Genomic DNA, 20,933 nt, shown 5'->3' on the forward strand with positions numbered 1-20,933 from the left:
TGATAAATGATCCGTTCAATAACCCAGACTCTAAATAGACTGAGAGACTGGGGTTTTGGGGAAAGCTTTTCTATTGCGCCAGGATTTGAAGGAAGTAATCCAGCATAACATTTGTTTACTAGCGGTCTCGTTTCATGTCTTGAAATGGTTGGTTGTGGGGTACTGGCTGAGAAAACCGAAGAGAATGTGCCTTGATAGGAGGTCCAAGTCTGGCTCAGCAGTATAAATAGGGCTGGGTTATTCCCATCCGCATTCACTCGAATTTGCTCAATCTAGCAGCAGGATGTGGAACATCACAGAAGTTGCTCTTCAGCTCCCGACCTCCAAGGCTTCAGATCGTCTCTTGCAGCCCCTGTGGGACTACCTGTTGTTTCGGCACTACACCCTGATCTCGTCTCCGTTCTTCCCAGTGCTGCTCGCCTTCTCCTGCTACTTCACCTTCAGCGTCCCCTTCGCCATCTTGGACGTCTTGGGAGAGAGGACGCCTCTCTTCGAGTACAAGATCCAAAAGCAGCGCCATCCCACCGTCTGCATGATGCTGAAGACTCTGGGAACGGCGGTGTATAATCATCTAGTGTTTGTTCTTCCAGCCGTGTTGATAACCAACGTAGTGATGCCCGCGCCTCCACTTCCAGCAGTTGCTCCAACTGTATGGGAACTGATCTCCGGCGCGTTGGGTGTTTTGCTCATCTTTGACACGCAGTACTTCTTCTGGCACTTGGCGCACCACAAAAACCCTCACCTGTACAGGTGGGTCCACGCCATCCATCACGATTACATCTCGCCGTTCTCCTGGTCCACCCAGCACCTCAGCGCTGTGGAGCTGATGACGGTGGGCTTCTGGAGCAACATCAATCCCATCCTTCTCAGGTGTCACCCTCTGACCATATGGACTCTGTCTGTTTTCAGCATTTGGATGTCTGTGGAAGACCATATCGGCTACGACCTGCCTTATTCGCCTGGCCACCTGGTTCCTTTTGGGCTTCTGGGAGGAGCGATGGCTCATGATATACATCATCAGAAACCCAGCAGTAACTTTGCACCTTTCTTCAGTCATTGGGACAGACTCTTTGGAACAAGCGTAACAGTGAAACCGACTAAGAGAACTGATAAAGAGAAGTAGACAGCGTCTTCTGGTTTTAAACTGTGTTTTAAACATTTTAACTGCGTTTTAAACATTAATCTGTGTAAATATAAACCGTTTAAATTCTTGTATAAATCTTGTATTTTTCTATTCTTGTATTTTTGTTGGCATTATACATCGTTGAAATTAATAAAAAAACTTTTTTTAATATATTTTATTGTGCATGTCTTTTCTTTTGGAATGTTAAATATGCATATAATTTCTTAATAACCTCAAAAATGACAAATTTTTATTTTGCTACAAATAAACGCCATCGACTGGTTTTATGGTTCAGGGACATATATAGGGCCATCTAAACCTGAAGATTATTCTAATAAGCAGCAACCAGAAGGTGGTAGCACATAACAGCGATTGTCTTTGCATTAGTTACAGCCAATGGTCTGAAATTTTACAGCTTTACAGTAGTTATGCAAAATGATATAATATCTGGTAACTAACCCGATTACTGAGCCATGGAGGTTTAAAGACGAAGGTATTTTCAATACCCTCAAAGCTAGTGCTTTCCTCCAAATCGCTGAGGGAGTTTATTACAGATTAAAAGGTCAAATATTCCTCTACCGGATATGATGTTTGTCCATTTCCTTTGAAATGGGGATGAATAAAATAAATTAATTAATGTGGATTAATGTGCCACCACAGATCTCTACTGAAAAACAGTAAAGGAAACCGCAGGATGTTAAAAAAAAATATTCTGACATATTACAATTTTAAATAATTTTCTTTTCTTTTTTTTTAAATATATTTGAATATAATTTATTCATGTGGTAACAAAGTTGAAGTATCAGCAGCAATAACTCAAAACTCAAAAAATCATTGTTATATGCTATGCATATATTACTGCTTAAGCAATGTAATGCTGCTTATTATTTTTGAGGAAACTGGCATTGTTTTTAGGATCCGTTGGTCGAGTTTGGCGAGTTTTTGTAACTACACGTTAAGCTTTTAACTAGCTTGTTACATGTATATCTCAGCTGGGAGCATATTAAATTCTACCATACAGCTTTAAAAAGTGACGTTTTTTACCCGATAATTAACCATATTTTGAATGTCATACATGTTGAATGTGTGCCAAGAAAAGATTGGACTATATAAATAGAAAAACACAAAAAAGGCCTGAGAAAACATTTAACTGTATTTGCCATGCAAACAAGTCTGAGAGGTCATGACAGAAGTTATCGGAGTGCATGTTTTCTTCAAATTATATTATAGCAAATTATCATTTTGCACATAAACAGCTGGCCTGATTCACTAACAGAAGAGTCAATATGGCTCTCCAAACATTTGCATTTGCCCAGAGGCATAAACAAAAGGCTTGCATGAAAAACCATAATTGTCAGCGTCTCAATGAGTTTTATGGTTCGTTTTAACAGCCCTTCCACATCTGAAGCATGAAAACATCTGTATGTACGCAATGATGACTTCAATCAAACCTCACGCTCATTCCAAGGTCTGTGTACCACTGAAGACAAACACACGCTACAGCTGAACACTTCCCAGCATGTTTACTGTGAATGAGGAAAATCAAAAGAAAAGAGAACATAACCTCTGAATAAAGTGACCTGTGCTGGACTTTTTTTTCTTTGGGTTGGTCGGTGATAAGATTTCCTTATATCACTTCACTAGCTGATGTAAATATCAAAGACAGACGCATATAGAAAGACTTTAAAACAGGTTCAAATTTATTGCACTCAAAACATTAAAATGCTTCAAACGTGAAAATGATAAATATGACCTTAAAAATTAAAAACTAAAAAGAAACGACACCTGTTAGTGCATGCTCTTATTAAGATACTGCACAAACATATTGGCAATCTGTCCGATGTTCTCTGTCGGGTGCATCTTGGTGTAACTGATGAACTGACGTCTGAGTTTCCTCAACTCCACCATGTTCAGACTTCTTGTGAGTTCAATGTATTGAAAATGTTAAGAAAACTGGCTAGGTACAATAATGCACACTGCATTAGCAAATTAAATATAATGTTTTTTGTAATTACATACATTGAATACATGCATATGTACAAACTATTATATTCACAAAAATATTAAACTGCATTTAACTGATAACTGAACACCAAATCAGCACTTTAATGTGACACTGACAAAATGGCTAATAAACATTAAACAAACAAAAAAAATTACCGATTAGAAAAAAACTGATTAGAAGCTACAAAACAAAAATCTATTAGATTACATTAAGTAATGCATTTTTTGTTTACTATAATATATTCCATTCTGTGTTGTCAACATGAAATGTAATAAAGATCTTCTCAAACTTGTGTTTATGACAGTGTTGCCAAATTCGTTGTTTTCCCACAGAATTGAGCTACTTTAACGCTCTTTCAGCAAGATGCTTTCATGTCCGCAGGTTGAAGTGACCCCAATAACTCGATATGAAGCCCCAGGAATCCGACTTTTATCAGGGGAACCCCGCCAAAAGTATTTTTCTCCACCAGAACATGATTTTTACTGGGAATGGTGAATGCACTAGTTTTGAGTAGCAATTGGGCGTGTTTTGCTGTGAAAACCTGGCAACCCTGGTCTTAAGAGTTGATGGTGGAAACCTAGTTGCGAGACAACAAAGAACGAGTATAAATGAATTTCTAATAATAACTCATTTGAATCGCGTATAATTTCAAAGGGCCACCTGGACCAGTCCATCTCTGTACGTGTCTAAATGCTAAAGCATTTACTCGTGGCCAGCAAACTGCAACTGCATCAGAAAGAAATGACATTCTTTGATGTTTGTGTATCCATTACATTCATATAGGTCCAACTGGACCCGTTTATTACTACAGCACATGTTCAATTAACATTAAACGGATCAACTTTCTGTCAAGGAAGCTGCAATCGAGCTTATTAAAATTCCAGGCTTCATCTTGTTTTCATGTTCTAAGCGCTTCTAATGCTTTGCCCGTGTGTGTGGCAGGACATGTTTGTGTCGTCACAGTCAGACACGGGTGGCTCGGCAAAGCGAGATGACAGTTTTACATGTCCTCCCAAACGGAAAAAAGAAAGAAAGAAACTCAAAGCTGAAGCTAAACGTGCTAGTATAAAGGATATCTTTTCCGTGGCTCCAGGAATGGCAATGAGATCTCCAGGGATGCTGGTCTTCTGTGACTCAAGAACAGCCTGAGACATAAAACAACCCATATGACGACACACGCTATTGATGGTCTTGCTATGCAAATGCAAACTATAAACGCTCACCTGTAGGCAACGAAACACAAAGAACTTCGAATGCTTTCTATTTTTATAACAGATCACCTAAAAGCGATGGAAATCGTACCATTAGAACATCTTGAGTGACTTTGTCCAACTCGTACAGAAAGTTTGTGGATGAGAGCGGTTGCTGTAAAAAGGAAAAGAGAAACAGGTTCTAATATCTAGTCAAAAGCAATGAGAAGTACATGACGTTGGTATATACTCCTGCACAATGCATTACTAGACGTCTTACGCTCTGCGTGGACTGATTAGGTGCTGGTGCTTTTCGTTTGAAAAGCGCATCGCTGATGGCTTCGAATGGAAGCGAGTCCTCTTGCTGAATGGTGAAGAGTGGACTATCCCATCTATTCCTTGAATCAGGGGCTTCAAAACGCAGTATTAACGCATCCAGACTGTTGTTTAAAAGAAGAGGTGAGATTATTCAATTTAGATTGTACACTAATCATGTTCATTTTATAATTAATAGTAATCATTTTCGACAAGGCTGCATATATTACTAAAAAATAGTTTTTACATATTGCGAAACATTACTATTCAAACTAGCTTTACTACTGTAACATTGTAAAATGTCTATCTGTGATAAACAAGATACATGCATTATAATATTTTTTGTTCAGGATACTATGAATAATTGTTCATTGAACAGCACTGGCTTGAAATAAAAAATCTTTTGTAACAAAACAGATACTTTTTTTTAATTAAATCCAAAAAAAAACATCTTATAGAAACAAAAACAAACAAACAAACATTTGAGGGGGAATGTACATCTAATATCATAAACATTGCAATCAGAGGAATATTTAACCAAGAAGCAAATTGCTTAAAAAAAATTTTATCTGAAAAGATTTAGAGAACTTGACATCACTTGCTCATCAGTGGATCAATGCAATGAATGGGTGCCGTCAAAATGAGAGTCCAAACAGCACAATATAACGTCACAATAATCCACAAGTAATCATCACAAATTCGGCGCATCAATTAATGTCTTGTGAAACTAAATTCTGCATGTTTGTGAAAACAAATCCCTCATCAACGCACTTTTTTTATATTCAAACCATGGCTAATATATCAGCTGTTTAGACTCTCATACTCTCAATCTTTTCAGATGAAGAAAAAAAACAACAAAATCACGTCAAACGTCATGTTTGGGTGAATTATTCCTTTTATATAACGTCTGAAACAAAGAAAGAAATGCTTACATGTCCTGTGTGTACTGAGAATCAGCCTCTCTGCCTTTATTCCATTCTGAGCTCACGTCAGTTGACGTCAAACAGTAAACCTGCAGGGGTTATGGAGTTAAGGGAACCGGCACTGAAATAGTTTCAAATGTGTTCGAGAAGTTTTAGGAGTTCACATACCAAGCAATGAGGTGTTTGTGTGTGTTTAATAAGACAGAACAGCTCATATCTGTAGCCTAGAAATGAAACAAAATTAGTGCTAAATCTAACGCCAGACTGAAATCTAGAGAGCTGCATGCAACACCAGCTGTTAGACCAAACTCTGTTATTATAATGCTTAAGTTTATATATGTTACTCATTATAACACTTTACGAAATGCGTTATACTCTTGTACAGGATAAATCATTTCTAAAAATCAAATAAAACTAAACATATCATATAAAGAGCAAACATTGATTTACCTTTAATATAATTCAAAGAATCAAGAATCACAATGTCGTCTTTACTGACTTTCCTAAATAAGAAGAGAGAGAAATTATTTCAATCAAAAGCAGATCACTGTACTCAAATGCAAGTGCGTAATTACAATTAGCACACAAATTGAATTGGACGAAAGTGTAATTAAAAGAATTATACACTTTTATATAACAAGTGCAATCAATGGTGAAAAAGCATTCCCAGCAGGACACGTACAAGCACATTTGTCTTTATAACACGTGGTATTCCAGCTAAACGTGTATTTGCACGTGAAACGTTTTCCTGGAATTCATCATGTTAAAAATGTAAATAAGCTTAGATATACTTTATTACAGAGCTGGTGCTTTTTGGTGCAAAATCAGTTCGAATCAATAATAAAAAAGACCATTTTGTTCTAGATAAATGCAGTGATTGATAAATACTTCTTTTTTAACACAAAGACTGTAAAGACTTCTGTACATATGTTTTAGGTTAGTCTTTTAATCATCCTGAACGTCTTTGTTTGCATTTGATCATTGTCATTCTTGTGTGTCTCCTTTACATCTTTAAGTGATATTTTAATAGAAATAATCACCTCTCCACTTCAGCTCTCAGCGCTCCTCTCAGATTCTTCTCTTTCTGTGAATCTGTGGTCAAACGTTGATGCCGTTAAATTCAGATCTGGAAGTATACTTTTTTTTAAATGTCAAACGTAAAAAGACAAACCAGCTTACGCTACATAAAGATAAAACCAGCAACCAACCCGTGCAGGTTTAAAAGCTTTGTTTTTCAATGAGTATAGGAAAGTCAGTCAAACTAGGGACGTGTTTCTCAGTAAGATGGTCTCTTGGCTTCATTATTGTCCTGACACACACACTTATACCAACACATATAGTTAAACAGCAACGCATGATGAACTTCCAGCAGCTTCTCACCTGCATATACAGAGTTCTTGTCAATTCCTTGATCTCCATCTCCGACTACATGAACCTTTCTTTCTGTGTTTAGCGCGAAATATTCTCTCAGTTCATGCGCTCGTCGGGTTTTACCACTGCACGGGTAACCACACATTACTATTAGAGGCATTTTAACGCTTTAGTCTGGACGACGGGTGGAAATTCATGCTTTTCTTCCAAGCTGCGCGTGAGATTTTCTTCTTCGCGCTCATGTAGAGCGCCGTACGGCCAGCGCATTGCTGCCCTCTAGAGGTCAGCGGTCAGAATGCGCAATTGTACAGGTAAGGATGGAGCTCCGACAGATCCCTTAACACTTGACTTGTAGTTAAACTGTTTTGAGTGCTTTGAGTTTACTAAGGCGGGTAAATCATTTAACGGGGATGAGCTAACATGAAAAATAAAACAATAAAAAAGACATTTTTATATATCCCGCATCAGCTAAAAGGAACAGCTTTCTGGGTTGATGTTTTGGAGCTATTTTAATTAATAGCCATAATAGTCGCTCTTTAAAACAGTACAGTACACAAATTATATGCTATTAAAATAATTTATATAAAAAAGTCTGTATACTGCATGAACTCAGAATCCATAAATGTGCACACACTCATTTTCTAACAGCTGTTATCGATTAAAACTTACAAATGAATATTACTTAAGATTTTAAAACATTTTTTATAATTATTTTTTATTAATTTGTCTCTCCGTACACGGTTTACGTTTTAGTAAGTTGATTGCTTTTAATTTATATCCACGTTAATGTTACAATAACTTTATTTTAAAAAATTCTAAAATAGTTAAAATCTATTTCAATATTTGTAATACTTCGGCTTAATTGCACAAACAATACTGTTGTGATAGACATTTTAATGGTGATCTATATTTTACCAATTCTTTACCAATCTCACATTTCTATTCAGTAGCATTTTTAAAGGTCAAAAAAAGCTCTTTCCTTCTGCATGAATCAGGGAAATCTTATTTCAAACCCAAAGGGAGGATAAGCTGATCCCGGTGGGAGCTTTTTACCATAATTAGCATATGATCCTTTCCAGTGTTGCTCGTTAGTTTTTTATGAAACGTCTGCTTAGTCATAGTTGCTCATTTCATTTCAATAGATATAAGTCGATTTAATAGATATAAGTCGCATTCATTTATCCACCCGTTTATTATACTCTTTCAGATATCCAGCCATGATTACCGCTGAATAAATAATAAATGTATAGTAAGCCATTAAAAGCGGACACATACAGACACACATATTTTCTACACAACTGTAAGGGTTGTCAAAATAACATTTTATTACAATTATATCAACAGCATTATCTACAAGTTCCTTTTTTCAATGTAGTTTTTCAAAAGCTTTACCATGAAGTCCGTATCCTGAAAAAATGAACGAATAAAATGTATAATCACATCAACGTAAAAAAGAAAGCATCAATGTATACTGTTTTAACCAAACGCAGCTCAAATCACCTGGTCATAAAGCCCTCGCGTCCTCCTTGGATCTTCAAGCTGAGCCTGAAGAGCGACCCTGAGCACCTCCTGAGTGATCAGCTCCTTCAGGTCCTCTGAACTCCCCGACTCTCCCAAAGCATTCCCGGGACGCTTCGAGGAGGACGGAGGGTCCTGGAGCTGGCTGTTTGAAAGGCTCTTCTTACCCATGAAGTGACCTGCAGGAAGACCACCAGTCGCGGATTTAGCATCGGCACGACCACCGAACACAGCGCTAAATGAAAACGTACCTGTCGCCCAGAGATTCCCACGCGGATGCACTTTTATTTTGGAAACTTTATTCCGCAGCTCCGTTAAATCGAGACTGACCGCGGCGCTTAACGATATGTTGAAAAGCACGATGAGAGCAAACAGTCTATATTTGCCGTGTCCGACTTCGGAACTCGTAGCCATCTTCTTAAGTTAACGGCGGGTGGACTCCTCCGTGCGCGAACGCCCTCCGTTCTTCTGTCGGCGGTATTTATGCGACCGGAGTGGGGTGGGATGCCAGACGCCTCTGAGGTCACAGTTTCAGTCACCGGACTCACATAACGACGGAGAACGTTTAGTCTGGTTGAATGAACGAGGACGGGAAACGGTATGTGACGCGCGTCGGCTGTGCGCACGCAGTTTAATTGCATTGAAATCATGGAAAAACGTTTTGAGGCGTTCATAAAGCGTACATTTCTATAGTTATGAATCGCATGTACGACTGTGTAATAAAAGACAGGACAGTTCTGAGGAACTAGGATATTTTTAACAGATATGCCTGGTTCATATGATTCAGGGTAAAAATTAATTTAAAAATACTAATTAGTACTTGCATATAACGCTTAAATTAGCATAAGCTGCACATTTTCTATGCATACTTATAGGAAATGTGCATTTTTTTATATTTAATTTTAGTACAGATGTATATTTGCTATATCTGGCTGCATGATGGAGACTATATACTTTTTATTTACAATTTTTTTCTGAGTTGAAAAAAAAATACTACCACTTTTTAATCTTTGTAAAGTTGTTTCACTAAAAAAAAATACTTGCAGTCATCGGCAAGTAATTCCTTACTTAATTTCAGATTTTTACACCAGTCTGTGACTCCTAATATAATAATACGAACATTTTACGCACATTGAGAGAATAAAAATAATGAATTGATTTATAAAAAGGAACACGCTTTTAAATTTGGCTCAACATTTTTATTCGATACAAAATTTAGCCTTTAAGAAAAGTTAAATCTTGACATATGGCGCAAGTACAGCTGTAAAGTCAGATGAAATAAAAACTGAATTTTGTATGACATGGAAAATGAACAAATACAAATTCTTCCAGTAGTTGTGTATGCACTGTCGTTAAACAGAGAAAAATGATAATTTGACCTTAGTCTCTAAGAGCAAGTGCAGGATATTCACAAAAAAAAACCAAAACAAAAACAACCCATAAAAACTGGTCACAAGAGGGACGTGTGTTCACTGACGGTGTTACTCTTGAAATTCTTCATTCTCTGTGTACCAAAACAAACAGGCCGAGCAAACAGAGTACAGCATACTGTCAGGGAACAAAGAACAAGCGTTAGGACGAGTGCAGTGTCAGAACAACTCATCATTTAAACATGATATATTACATACCTTAAATTTGGGGTAGTCATTCATCAATATTGTGACAATTCCGATGTAAGGCACAAAACTGTGATAGAGAAAGCATGATCAGAAATATGTTGATGTGCAAAGCAATATATGACATGGAATAAAACTTACATCCGAGTGCAACAATTGGCTTCTGGAAGCAAAACTTACTCCACAGGGAAATCGATGGTTAATAATGACTTACAAATCCTTAAAGGCATGTCTGTTGTCAATCAGCGGTATACGGTATGGTAGTGTTGAAGCCATTGGCCTACGTGATGTTTTGCTTATTTTTCAATAGTGAAATTCTTAATGAAAGACTACATTGCCCATGATGCTGTGCAGAAAATTCCACCAATCAAAAGAGTTGTGGTCAGTAAAGACCTCCCTTCACTCAAAATACTTAATTTACACGCACTTATATGTACTTGCAATACTTAAACTATATCGTTTCTATAGATATAACAAATTTAAGTGAATAGTTTTATATTACACCATCTTTTTAAATCGATTACTTCACTTGTAATCCTCACTATAGCATGTTTTTTTGTTTGCGATTTTTTTTTTTTTCCTAGTTGGTAATGTTGTGATTCAACTCACAGCTTGGTTTATGGTTCATAATACTTAAACAAAAACTTTTTTACTGGGGAAAAAAAAAAAATTAAGAAAAAGAAAATCCAGAACCAGCACAGCTGTGAAAGTCAAAAACGAAAGCGCACTATATCAGATTTGTTTGCTTAAAGGTGACTAGGGATTCTTACCCTCTTGCTCTTCCCACTACATCTTTCTTCTCCAGCCAGTGCTGTCCCTGCTTGTAAAGGCCTCTGTCATCCACCGAATTATTGTCACCTTTCGTCAAGAACTTGATATCACCGTTTTCTCTGAAATCAATAGCGATCAATGTTATTGGAAGGAACAAAGACAGACAGTAGGATCAGAAAAATCACACAACTTAATACAGATCCATCCCGATCCATCTTTAATAGCTCCACCCCCACCCCCCCAATTCACAAACATGCTATACAGCACAAGTAACTCCCATATCGGGATTGGACATGCCCCTTGCTACTGACTTGCTAGAAATGATATAAACAGTGTTTCTCAAAAACTGCAAATTTCCTATTTTCAGCCCAAGCTACAGTGAAGTATTGCATGCCATCATCTGACTCTCTTTATCAGGAAAACTTGTGAATTGTGATCTTGTAAACATACTGTACTTACTTTTCATGAATTTTTAGGACTCTGTGTACAATGGGAATTTCTCTTCCCTCGATCCTGAACACAACGATCTCTCCCACTCTGATTGGATCTTCAACACGATTTGTGAGAAAGAGAAGGTCTCCTCTGTGAAATGCAGGCTCCATGCTTCCACTACAACAATAACGGCATTAATACGGCAACGATTAATCGCATCCAAAATAAAAGATTTTGTTCATTTGTGTGTGTTTGCTGTGTAAGTATGTGTATACGTATGTATTTAAATATTTTCTATGTATTTACATGTGTATATATTATATAATTTATATTATACATAAATATATTATATAAACATAAAACATTTATTAATATATATATGTATATATATATATATATATATATATATATATATATATATATATATATATATATATATATATATATATATATATATATATATATGTGTGTGTGTGTGTGTGTATATATATATACACACACACACACACATAATTAATATATGTGGAGTTTTGGATGCAATTTTATTTATTTTCAAATATCCCAATAACAAATCATCAGGGTTTACATGCATTTGCATTAACTTTTTAGTTTGTTTGTGATTACTGAATGGAGATGCTCACTTCTACATTCTGACCTACCCAGTTTCTACAGTTAAAAATTAGTTTTTAATAGTTCTGTAAATAGATATACAGTGCACTAGAATAGTCCGGGAATTTTAAATTTTTTATTTTTAAACAATTTTAACAATGGGGACACCTCATGCTTTAAAAAGTAAACAAAGCATGCTGCAAAAAAAAAAAAAAAATTACCTGAGAACAACCACAATCGGGCTTTCGCTCCCAGTTACAACCATCAAGCCTTTCCAGATCATCAAAGCTGACGACACAATCATCCCGAAATTCAGCACCTGATAGTAAAGCTGAAAAACACGAGATGCAAAACATCAGATGGCCTTTTCTTTGCCTCCTAGTTTGAATGCATTTCCTAGCTAATGCACGTTCTGTTAGTAAAGATGATAACGACTGATTCGAGATCGGAGAGCTCTTGTGGTGCAACGGCTTAAAGTGAAAGACACGTTACAGTAATACATAAATACATAGCACAGAATAGCAGCTGTTGTCAAAAAGCCGCCTTCCCCTCTTCACGTCCGCTTTACAAAAATATGTAATCGTTTAAAGCATATTCCATCTCTACAACAAGCAATAAAGACAACTAATAGAGCACTGATACGTATAAAACGTTAAAGGCACTGCCATTCAAGCTGACGTGTAGCAAGCAGAGGAAGCGCCGAGCTAACGTTAACCGGCTAAATAAATACACACCTGCCGCTTATTCATTCGCCGGACGTCGTCGAGGAAGTCTAACGATAACATTTTGTCTGTATATTAAATATGTACGACAAAGGTCAATTAAAATAATTGCAAAATTGAGGTTTTGTTGCAAACGTTCCGCCGCCACTGCTGAAGTTAGCGGATACGCGGCGACTCTTCTGGTATCCGTACTTCCGGTAAGAAGAGGAAGAATAAACTAATGAAAGGTGATAGGTTGTCTTTTCTTTTTTAAAATGGGCAAGAGTTGCTTGTATGGAGTGGATGGCTCTCGGATTAAAATTATTTTGGAAATCCCATTCAACATACTAAAATTGCAATTAATTTTCGAGTAATAGCCGTTCGGTAAACAAGTGAACGCAATAAAAAAAATCCCTGCTTGTGAGGCATGTTGTCACAAAAGGTCAGTCAGTGTATGTTAAATGAACTGTATGTTTCCCAGGCAATAGCAGTTTTTTGTATCCAAGGCTTTGAGGTATGTACCTGTACAGAAACCGACTAAAAATCCTAAACAGAGTAATAATAAGTGAGGACTTTTCCACACTAAGAAAATTGCAGATTTAAACGTAACAGACGTAACGTTTTAATCTGTAACATTATCGGTGGAGTAACGGAAGCAATTAGAAAAACAACAGCAATCTTTGTATTTTACATTTTAAAGGCCCCCAAAACATCAAACCTCTGCTGACAGCACACACTGTAGAGTCGAGTCTCTGATGTCTTTAATATGCAAATAATTTTTTTTCCCATACAAGCATTTACAAAAGTGCTAAATTTGATTGTAAGAATGGCTCATTGAATATAAATGTAATTGAAACTAGTAATCTACATGGAATGAATATGAAAATATATTTTCTCTGAGTGCAGATACCTGGGTTTAAGTGAATACCTTATATAATAACGTAATCTCCATAGTAGCAATACAGTTACAGATGTTTAGCTTTGTGTTACAAGCACGCTACCTAATAAATATAAAATAAACGTCAGACATGCCCTTCCTTCAAGACCAGCACAGCATAAGCACCACCAAAGATTGACCATCAAAGGTACTTAATTCTTCAGCATTTTTGGTGACCCTGAAAACAGCCAAAATATTACATGACTGTCTCACTTATGGCTACATTTAGTAACATACATAACATTTCCTGTGTTGTAATGTACCCAAGACAGGTTTGATGCGATACATGAATAAAAACATACATTTGCTCTGTAGCGGAACATTGTAACACACCGACGTGATGCTTTTGCAATTACACAAAAATAAATTATGATTATCCACGTACATAGGATGGACAAGTAAGCAGTAAAAAGTGACAATTATTTGCATGAATTTAACAGTTAAGTTAATCCAAATAATGCGATAAAACTCTGAGCGAGAGTCTGTTTTAAACATTATTTCATATACGTGATAAATGACACAAGATATAGGATTTTACTGTAAGGCAACATGTTTGCAGTACCACATTAATCAGCTGCATATTCAGCAACCATTTGCTTGCAGTTAAGATGATTAGCAGCTTTCCATTTGGAGTCCTTTCTTCACTTCAGACCCTCTTCCTCCTCAAATCCACTTGTTTCAGATGCCTGTGTGTCCGTGAGCTCACCGTGGGGTTTGCTTTGCTCCCCCTCTACGGACAGGCCGGTCTTTTTTGCTGAAAGAGCTGTGGTTTCATCGCTCAAGTCTGTCGAGAGTTCTTGTCCTTTCCCTGCGTCCTCATGCTCCTCCGCTTCTTTGACCTTATGTACAATAATGAGGTGCCTGCTAAGTGCTAACTGAGAGGTGAAACAAAGGCCGCAGTGCTGGCACTGGGGTGCCTCGCTGTCGGTTCTGTGTTGAGGTATGTGCTCCTGAAACTGGGCCTTGTCTTCGGAGGTAAAACCGCATTTGGCACAGCGATAAAGTGGCTTAAGCCGCTTGCCAGGGACGCTGCATGATGTTTCCCCATTTCCTGCTGCTCCACGAGCCCCCTCTGCTCTTCTTTTCCGTTTCTGCAAGGGAAAAATGCAGCTGCATATACCGTACTCGTGTAGTAATGTTTCTACAAAAATAAATCAAACAAGCATTTGTTGATTACCTCGCTTGTGGGTTTGACCGCCTCCTGAGATGCTAGCTTTGCCATCTGGCTGAAATCCGGGTTCTTGATTCCGTGCATTAAGCTGATGTGGTTCTTTAGCATAGAGTGTTTAGTGAAAGACACCCTCTCGGTTGTGCAGTACCTTCAGGGGTTTTAATGAAACAACAAAAAGTTGCACTCTTAAGAAATCCTGATGAAACATCTTCAAATATCAAATGTGAAAAGTGATTTTACCAGCATGTGTAAACTTTCTTTCTCCCATCATGGTCACTGCGAAGGTGTCGTTTAAGACTCAAGGGTGAATTAAAGGACATTTCACACAGTCGACACGGATGCCTTTTTACCAACTGTTAAACACAGGCACGTTCAAATGTGAAGATTCTGGATCACAAATACAAAATCCTACATGCACCGCAAAGGATCTCACCTTGCCATGGCTGGTCTTCATGTGATCGATGTAGGTATCTCTGTCAGGAACCCAAAGGAGGCATTCTCCACAGGTCCAACCAGCGCTCTTCATACTAGCTCCAGCACTTGAGTTCTGTGCAGCAGAACTCTCTCTTCTCTTCATGCATGCCTCATTAACTGGTTTGGTCAACCCTGGTTGGAGGTTTTGTGGTGACGTTTTATCAGAAAAAGTTGATGTCTCCGTCTTTTTGGGGCTTTTTTCCGCTTCACCTCTGAAAACTCCACCATGAACAGTCTGCAAATGAAACAGAGAATTGAAATGTTTCTTTTTAAATACGAATAATTTTTTCAATATCCGAGTAATACAATACCACTCTTGCTTTATAGGTCAGGACTGATAAGATGAAAAATTTCTAGTGCTGTGGCAGTGCAATGGCATAGGTAATAGTGGTCACAGATCTGCAGAATTTAAACTCGGATCAAATCCTAAACTCTGCAGGACAGTGGCCGTCCAAATTTAACATTATTTAGATCCAAATAGAAATAAAATATTTATGCATAAAATATTACAGTGGAATTTAAGCAGTGTAATATATATTTTAAGTGAAACAAACTGCCAGCACAAGGGAAATGTGCTATACGAAAACATTTGGGCTGCAAATGCTTGATGCTAACTGCATTATACAAATAATAAAGTTGTAACATGAAAAAAATTGTATACAGTATATGTGCGTTATTAGATTCATCCAGACAGCACTTACTTGCTTACGTACAGGAAGTAGTTAATTTAATAATGTTCTTTATTATATGCTTACCATCTGGTGATCACCACAGTCTCATATTAAGCACTTTTTGTAAGTTGGTAAGGAGCATCTGCTAAATGTCTTAAATGTAAATATCTTGTAGTGCCAGACAGAACCATTATGCATAAAATATGTATAGAATGAACTTGCACTTCCTTCTATACAAAATGCATTATTCAATGTCGTTTTCTCCTAATAAGTTTACATGCAGTTATAATCCAGCTACACAGGGTTTTTGTCTATGAAATACAATGAATATACATTACACTTATTTACAGAAATTGTGTCAGTTACACACTGCAATGACCAACAACACTACAGGCAGCAACAAACCTTGAAATGTTGCACCAAAAGTAGCTTCTCTGGGAAGAATGAAGTGCACTCTGGACACTTGAACACACATATACGATGATGAAAATGTTGATACAACAACTGCTTCCTCTTAAAGACTGTTTCACAGGAGCACTTGTAGATCACCCTGCACAGAATGAACCCGAGGTAACTCCTCAGCGCAGTTCTAGGAAAATTTATTAAGACTGAAATTCTGAAATAACAGATCAATAGATGCACTTACTGATGGTTGGGTTCACTGCCACCGTGCTTGTTTTTTACATGCATCAGACAGCCATCAGAAGATTTGAAGGCTACAGGACAGATAGTGCACTTATAGAAGACCTCACAGTGCTTCTCCTCAATGTGACTCTTCAAGAGGGACAGGGACATGAAAAGCATTTCACAATGCAGACACCTGAAAGAAATTTGAGCACATCACAAAGAGGGTAAGGGACAGAGCGAAAACAACACAAAAGGCATTCGTGGTCTCAGGGAGGAAGTTCATTTTTCTAGAGGTCTCAGTTCAAGGTACTTACGAGTACCCCATTTTACGGGCATAGTGAAGACAATTCTCTTTCACATGCTTCTGGATGTCCACTGAACGACTGAGTGCCCCACATTCAGGACAGCAATAAGGAGACTTGTGTGAGTGAATGCGCTGATGGGCCCTGTAGCTACACTTGTTGGGTAGCAGCATTGAGCAAACCTTGCACATCTGCATTTAAACAAAGCAAACAAAGGGTCAATAACACAGAAGAGTGTCCACAAGAAATGCAAGGAAAACATCTCTTTATCACAGGGAAAACACGTGTCAGGTGTTCATATGCAGCAAGTGCCAAGTTCTTAGAAATATACTCTTTGTATTTACATCGATTTTGAAAAACACTATATAATAGAATGACCATCAAGTAAAAGATAATAACCTTTCTTCCTCACACCTTGAAAACAGGCTTACTTTACCATTGTCATTACTTAAAAAAAGGAAAAAAAGAAATAAATAATTTCATTATATTTCAGAAAGTATTAAGTTTCTAGAAAATGTTTTGAAAACAATTCTGAATTTTTGACATTTATAATTTATAATCCTTTTCCTGCATAAAATTTGTTGGCACAGAGTTAATAAAAGACAGAAGTGTTAGAAGAAATGTTATTAATACATAATAATAATAAATAATTTGTGTTTTATTCAAAGAAATAGTAAAAGATTATGCCAAAATACTTTTTTTTCTGTTATTTCTATATACCCACAACCTTATCTTAATTTCATACAGAAATTGAAAGCATGACAAGTGGCATAGCCATTGTATGTGTGAACTGAATTAATGTAATTCATGTACTCAAAATGAACTTTACTGAGCCGACTTGTATAAATACAATTACGTGTCACTTTTGTAACAATTTTACATTAGAAATAATGCTTTGTGATTCCAGTTGTTCATTTATTTGACTCACCAGACCTTCAGCCTCCGTTGATCTCTGATAGTGACCCGCAAGTGCTGTGTAGTCTGTCATCTGTTTATTACAGTCCAGACATTTGAATCCATGTTTAATAACTTTGTCAGGATAGAGTGGCAAGACCACTTGGCTTTTGGCTGACTCTGAGGTGGTGTTCCCGCAATGTATCTGATTTAAAGACTGCTTAAGCTTGGTGGTCGCCAACATCTGGTCAACAGCAATGGGCTTCATAAACAACTGAGTGCACTGCATCACCATGCCTTTGTTCTTGTGATCTCGAGCGTGTGCCAGGAGAGCACATTTGTTAAAAAACACCAATGTTTTGGAACAGTGGGTGCATGCGACTTCAATGTGCACACTCCTACGGCTGTAATGGTAAGCCAGACTCTTTTCCAACCCGAAAGAGTCTCCGCATTCTAGGCAGCAGTAACCTTGCGGTGGGAGTTTGATATTGCTGCCTGGTGGTGGATTCAGGTCAGGAACATATGTTGGCACTGGGTTTGAGTAATTCAACAGTCTGTTTAAGGTTCCAGCTGCAGTATTTGGAACAACAGCTCGTGTGTTTGGAGAGACTTTTTTAACTTGATGTACCAATGGTACAGAACTGCACACCATTGATGAGGATAACCGAGAGGGCTCCTGTCTATTAGTGGAAGACCTTGCTGTAACAGAGGCAGCTACGCTATGTGGCACAAGATTTAAGTTCGCTAAGTGTAATGCTTTCGGTAAATAGTTTGTATTGGCAGAAGAACCAATCTGAGCAGAAGCACCCTTCTTTTGCTTGTTGCCACCGTGTGTTGTCTTTAGAGCATGACCATTATTTTGAGTTTGAAGTTTCTTTGAGTTCCTCACTGATTTCATGCTGGATTTGCTCCCTAGTAAAGGTGTCTTTGAGGCTTCCTGCTTTCCATCTTCAAAAATGACTTCTGAAATAGTATCGTTTGAATGATACGAAGGCAATGTTTTCGAGAAGGCATCTTCAACCGAGGACTGCGATGGCGATGACCCAAACGGTGATGTAAGATCTTCTGTTTCAGAGTCTGGCAATATGCTCGTGACGGTGCGTTTGATTTCTCCAGATGAGGTTTTGATTGTCTTTATTCTCACTCGTGGGATGGCTGGAGGCGAGCCAGTAGCAACAGCTGGAGATGCTTTACCACTGCTGTCACTGCATATACTCATTGGGCTGTCAGGCTGTTTCGCAAAACGTTTCACCACCTCCAGAGGACTTCTTGGGCTCCTTGGAGATATTGGTATTTTTGGACTAATTTTCATGGTCTCTTTTGGGGTAACTGGGAAGTCCTTTAAATTAGTTTGGCCACCTGGATCCTTTTTAGCATTCAGGGCTGCTAATGCATCAAGACAAGATGATAATCTGGAGCTGTGAGCTTTGACGCATGGGCGGGAAGAAGAAATGTTTGTCTCAGGAGTTGAATACGCATTTGTTCCACAATCCTGTATGCCGTCAATTTTAGTCTCAGAATTTTGTTCAACGGTATCATCTTTGAAAGGTGAGCCATCACACCCAAGATCATCCAAACCTTTTGAAACAGGATGTCTTTCATTGCACGTCAAACTGGATGTGTCTGGTTTTCCATGATTGTCTAAAACAGGAAGAGGCGAAGATGTAAAGAGTGAATCAGATGGGAAGTATGAGGCCTCTGCAGATTTGGGACGGTCATCGATTCCATTGCTATGAATGTCTTCAGATTCTGGACTGGATATAGGGCTAAACTGAGGCATACACGCCGATAGCGAGGGAACTTTTTCATTCTTGTAGAGGACAGGAATCTTTTCCATCGAATGTCTTGAGCAGTCTCCATTGACGAAAGAGCTATCCACCCTCGTATAGCTGGAGGGATGTGTCTCCAGTGAACCTGCTGAACTCTTGAACCCATTTTGTAAAAGGTGCCCCAATTGAGAACTCTCCTTCTCTACAAGATTTTCATAGGAGTTCTGGCGGCTAGTGTTCTTTACTATAACACTGACAGCAGGGACATCAGTTGTAGGCACTGGGTGAGGGGTCAAAACCGTGGCATCCATACATAACTCCGGGTGCTTAAGGTGTCCCTCTCCCTCATCTTGATTCCCATGAATGGCCTCTTTGGCATCCAGACTGGTAGCATCAGGGATGTCAAAGGCAGCCAAGAGATCATCAAAATCAGGGGTCTTCATATCACCCATGACTGGAGGCTTTCAAAACCTACGGCAATAATATGTAGAGAGAAATAAGTCAAAATACACGTAGGCCACATATATATAAAAATAAAAACTTGATACCAGTATTAACAGGCATAAAACTACATCACAGCCGAACTTAACATTCAGAATCAGCAAAATAAAAAAAAAAAAAAAAATTGTAATCACCATTTGATTCCTGGTTAATTCATCTCAGCAGTTTTTGGTATCCATCAGTTTTTCTGCTGCGCTCCTTCATCTGTATTTCACGGACATTTCCAGGGACGTCCATAGTATTGGTCCAGCCAGCTCAAAGACTTGTTTATGGAAACATCGACTCTTTTCTAGGCTTTTTAACATTACAATACTGTATATGGCAAGTAAACTCTTGTTTTTATAGCCAGTCAAAATCACCTTAGTATAGTCAAGTATAGCCTGTCACCCTCACCTAAATTAGTTTACCATGAAAATTCTCGGAGAATTTGTTTTAGACCGACATAACACCTTTTTACAGGTGTCACGTAAATAAAACAACACCATTTAACAAAAGTTAAGAGCTTTCTTATACGAAAAGGTTAAGAGCTAGCGTTAGCTTATATGCTAACTCAGAAAACAAACCTTCGCCAAGCTAACAAACCCCTTTTAAAACATTGCTCACGGTCAAATTGGTACTATATCACCTCGTTACACATAACCTGTAATTTTATATATGTTTTATAACGTTAATACAGATGAGAGAGTATTTATGCAGAAGGTAAAGCGGCTCGTATTGACAGAAGCGCTAGCTGTACAGTCGGGTGCGCGCTTCTCTAGCTGCTTGCATCCCAGCTCTGTAAATAACGCAAACCTGCGGTAATAATAGAACAGTCCGCGGGTATACAGCCAAACACGGTTTTTAAAGCAACCTTTCAAAAGCCATGCAAATGGATGAGCAAGTCAACGTAAGGTATGGTTGATTTGTGAGGTTTATAAAAAGTGAGTTGTTTACAGTTGCCCGCTGTCTGCTAGCTAACAGCTCTCTCCCCTTCCTGTGTGCGTGAGGACCCCGCTCAACGCCACACACGGGCC

The 20,933-nt window shown here is 38.0% G+C and overlaps 5 protein-coding genes across 6 annotated transcripts; 1 reads left to right on the forward strand and 4 right to left on the reverse strand.

Moving 5' to 3' along the window:
* The first annotated feature begins 215 nt into the window (after positions 1–215).
* ch25hl1.1 (cholesterol 25-hydroxylase like 1, tandem duplicate 1) lies at positions 216–1,241 on the forward strand. The gene has a single exon (XM_043216693.1). It carries the CDS (start codon positions 284–286, stop codon positions 1,121–1,123), a length of 840 nt encoding a protein of 279 aa, XP_043072628.1. The 5' UTR covers positions 216–283; the 3' UTR covers positions 1,124–1,241.
* A 1,561-nt stretch (positions 1,242–2,802) lies between these two features.
* kti12 (KTI12 chromatin associated homolog) lies at positions 2,803–7,183 on the reverse strand. Its single transcript, XM_043264023.1, has 9 exons — positions 6,937–7,183; positions 6,597–6,648; positions 6,007–6,059; positions 5,725–5,780; positions 5,566–5,645; positions 4,599–4,758; positions 4,431–4,493; positions 4,205–4,273; positions 2,803–3,055 (listed from the first exon to the last, which is right to left on the reverse strand). The coding sequence occupies exons 1-9, from the start codon at positions 7,085–7,087 to the stop codon at positions 2,912–2,914; spliced, it is 828 nt and encodes a 275-aa protein (XP_043119958.1). The 5' UTR covers positions 7,088–7,183; the 3' UTR covers positions 2,803–2,911.
* A 1,048-nt stretch (positions 7,184–8,231) lies between these two features.
* nmba (neuromedin Ba) lies at positions 8,232–8,997 on the reverse strand. Of its 2 annotated transcripts, XM_043216612.1 has the most exons (3): positions 8,697–8,990; positions 8,428–8,624; positions 8,232–8,334 (listed from the first exon to the last, which is right to left on the reverse strand). In XM_043216612.1, the coding sequence occupies exons 1-3, from the start codon at positions 8,857–8,859 to the stop codon at positions 8,278–8,280; spliced, it is 417 nt and encodes a 138-aa protein (XP_043072547.1). In that variant the 5' UTR covers positions 8,860–8,990; the 3' UTR covers positions 8,232–8,277. The 2 variants fall into 2 exon arrangements, with proteins under 2 accessions (XP_043072547.1, XP_043072546.1); XM_043216611.1 differs by having other exon boundaries at positions 8,428–8,997.
* A 632-nt stretch (positions 8,998–9,629) lies between these two features.
* Positions 9,630–12,794, reverse strand: sec11a (SEC11 homolog A, signal peptidase complex subunit). Its single transcript, XM_043263983.1, has 6 exons — positions 12,608–12,794; positions 12,095–12,204; positions 11,292–11,441; positions 10,832–10,951; positions 10,074–10,131; positions 9,630–9,993 (listed from the first exon to the last, which is right to left on the reverse strand). The coding sequence occupies exons 1-6, from the start codon at positions 12,656–12,658 to the stop codon at positions 9,943–9,945; spliced, it is 540 nt and encodes a 179-aa protein (XP_043119918.1). The 5' UTR covers positions 12,659–12,794; the 3' UTR covers positions 9,630–9,942.
* A 524-nt stretch (positions 12,795–13,318) lies between these two features.
* Positions 13,319–20,933, reverse strand: znf592 (zinc finger protein 592). The gene is made up of 9 exons (XM_043264875.1): positions 20,055–20,933; positions 17,685–19,890; positions 16,769–16,947; positions 16,474–16,647; positions 16,233–16,377; positions 15,116–15,391; positions 14,923–15,035; positions 14,689–14,830; positions 13,319–14,602 (listed from the first exon to the last, which is right to left on the reverse strand). The coding sequence occupies exons 2-9, from the start codon at positions 19,869–19,871 to the stop codon at positions 14,153–14,155; spliced, it is 3,666 nt and encodes a 1,221-aa protein (XP_043120810.1). The 5' UTR covers positions 19,872–19,890; positions 20,055–20,933; the 3' UTR covers positions 13,319–14,152.

This window comes from Puntigrus tetrazona, chromosome 18, assembly GCF_018831695.1.
Source record: "Puntigrus tetrazona isolate hp1 chromosome 18, ASM1883169v1, whole genome shotgun sequence".
In the NCBI taxonomy this organism is placed as follows: Eukaryota; Metazoa; Chordata; class Actinopteri; order Cypriniformes; family Cyprinidae; genus Puntigrus; species Puntigrus tetrazona.

Excerpts from the sequence above, each read along its gene's own strand:
- ch25hl1.1 (XM_043216693.1), top strand. The coding sequence starts at position 284 with ATGTGGAACATCACAGAAGTTGCTCTTCAGCTCCCGACCTCCAAGGCT.
- kti12 (XM_043264023.1), bottom strand. The coding sequence starts at position 7,087 with ATGCCTCTAATAGTAATGTGTGGTTACCCGTGCAGTGGTAAAACCCGA. Across the intron at positions 6,060-6,596 it reads CTGAGAGCTGAAGTGGAGAG|GAAAGTCAGTAAAGACGACA; the intron begins GTGATTATTTCT and ends CTTCTTATTTAG. Across the intron at positions 4,759-5,565 it reads TCTCAGTACACACAGGACAT|TCTGGATGCGTTAATACTGC; the intron begins GTAAGCATTTCT and ends TTTAAACAACAG.
- nmba (XM_043216611.1), bottom strand. The coding sequence starts at position 8,859 with ATGGCTACGAGTTCCGAAGTCGGACACGGCAAATATAGACTGTTTGCT. Across the intron at positions 8,335-8,427 it reads CGCGAGGGCTTTATGACCAG|GATACGGACTTCATGGTAAA; the intron begins GTGATTTGAGCT and ends TCATTTTTTCAG.
- sec11a (XM_043263983.1), bottom strand. The coding sequence starts at position 12,658 with ATGTTATCGTTAGACTTCCTCGACGACGTCCGGCGAATGAATAAGCGG. Across the intron at positions 10,952-11,291 it reads GTCCTAAAAATTCATGAAAA|AGAAAACGGTGATATCAAGT; the intron begins GTAAGTACAGTA and ends TATTGATTTCAG. Across the intron at positions 10,132-10,831 it reads GTAGTGGGAAGAGCAAGAGG|TTTTGTGCCTTACATCGGAA; the intron begins GTAAGAATCCCT and ends TCTCTATCACAG.
- znf592 (XM_043264875.1), bottom strand. The coding sequence starts at position 19,871 with ATGGGTGATATGAAGACCCCTGATTTTGATGATCTCTTGGCTGCCTTT. Across the intron at positions 16,648-16,768 it reads GCCCGTAAAATGGGGTACTC|GTGTCTGCATTGTGAAATGC; the intron begins GTAAGTACCTTG and ends AATTTCTTTCAG. Across the intron at positions 15,036-15,115 it reads TGAAGACCAGCCATGGCAAG|TTGGTAAAAAGGCATCCGTG; the intron begins GTGAGATCCTTT and ends TGTGTTTAACAG.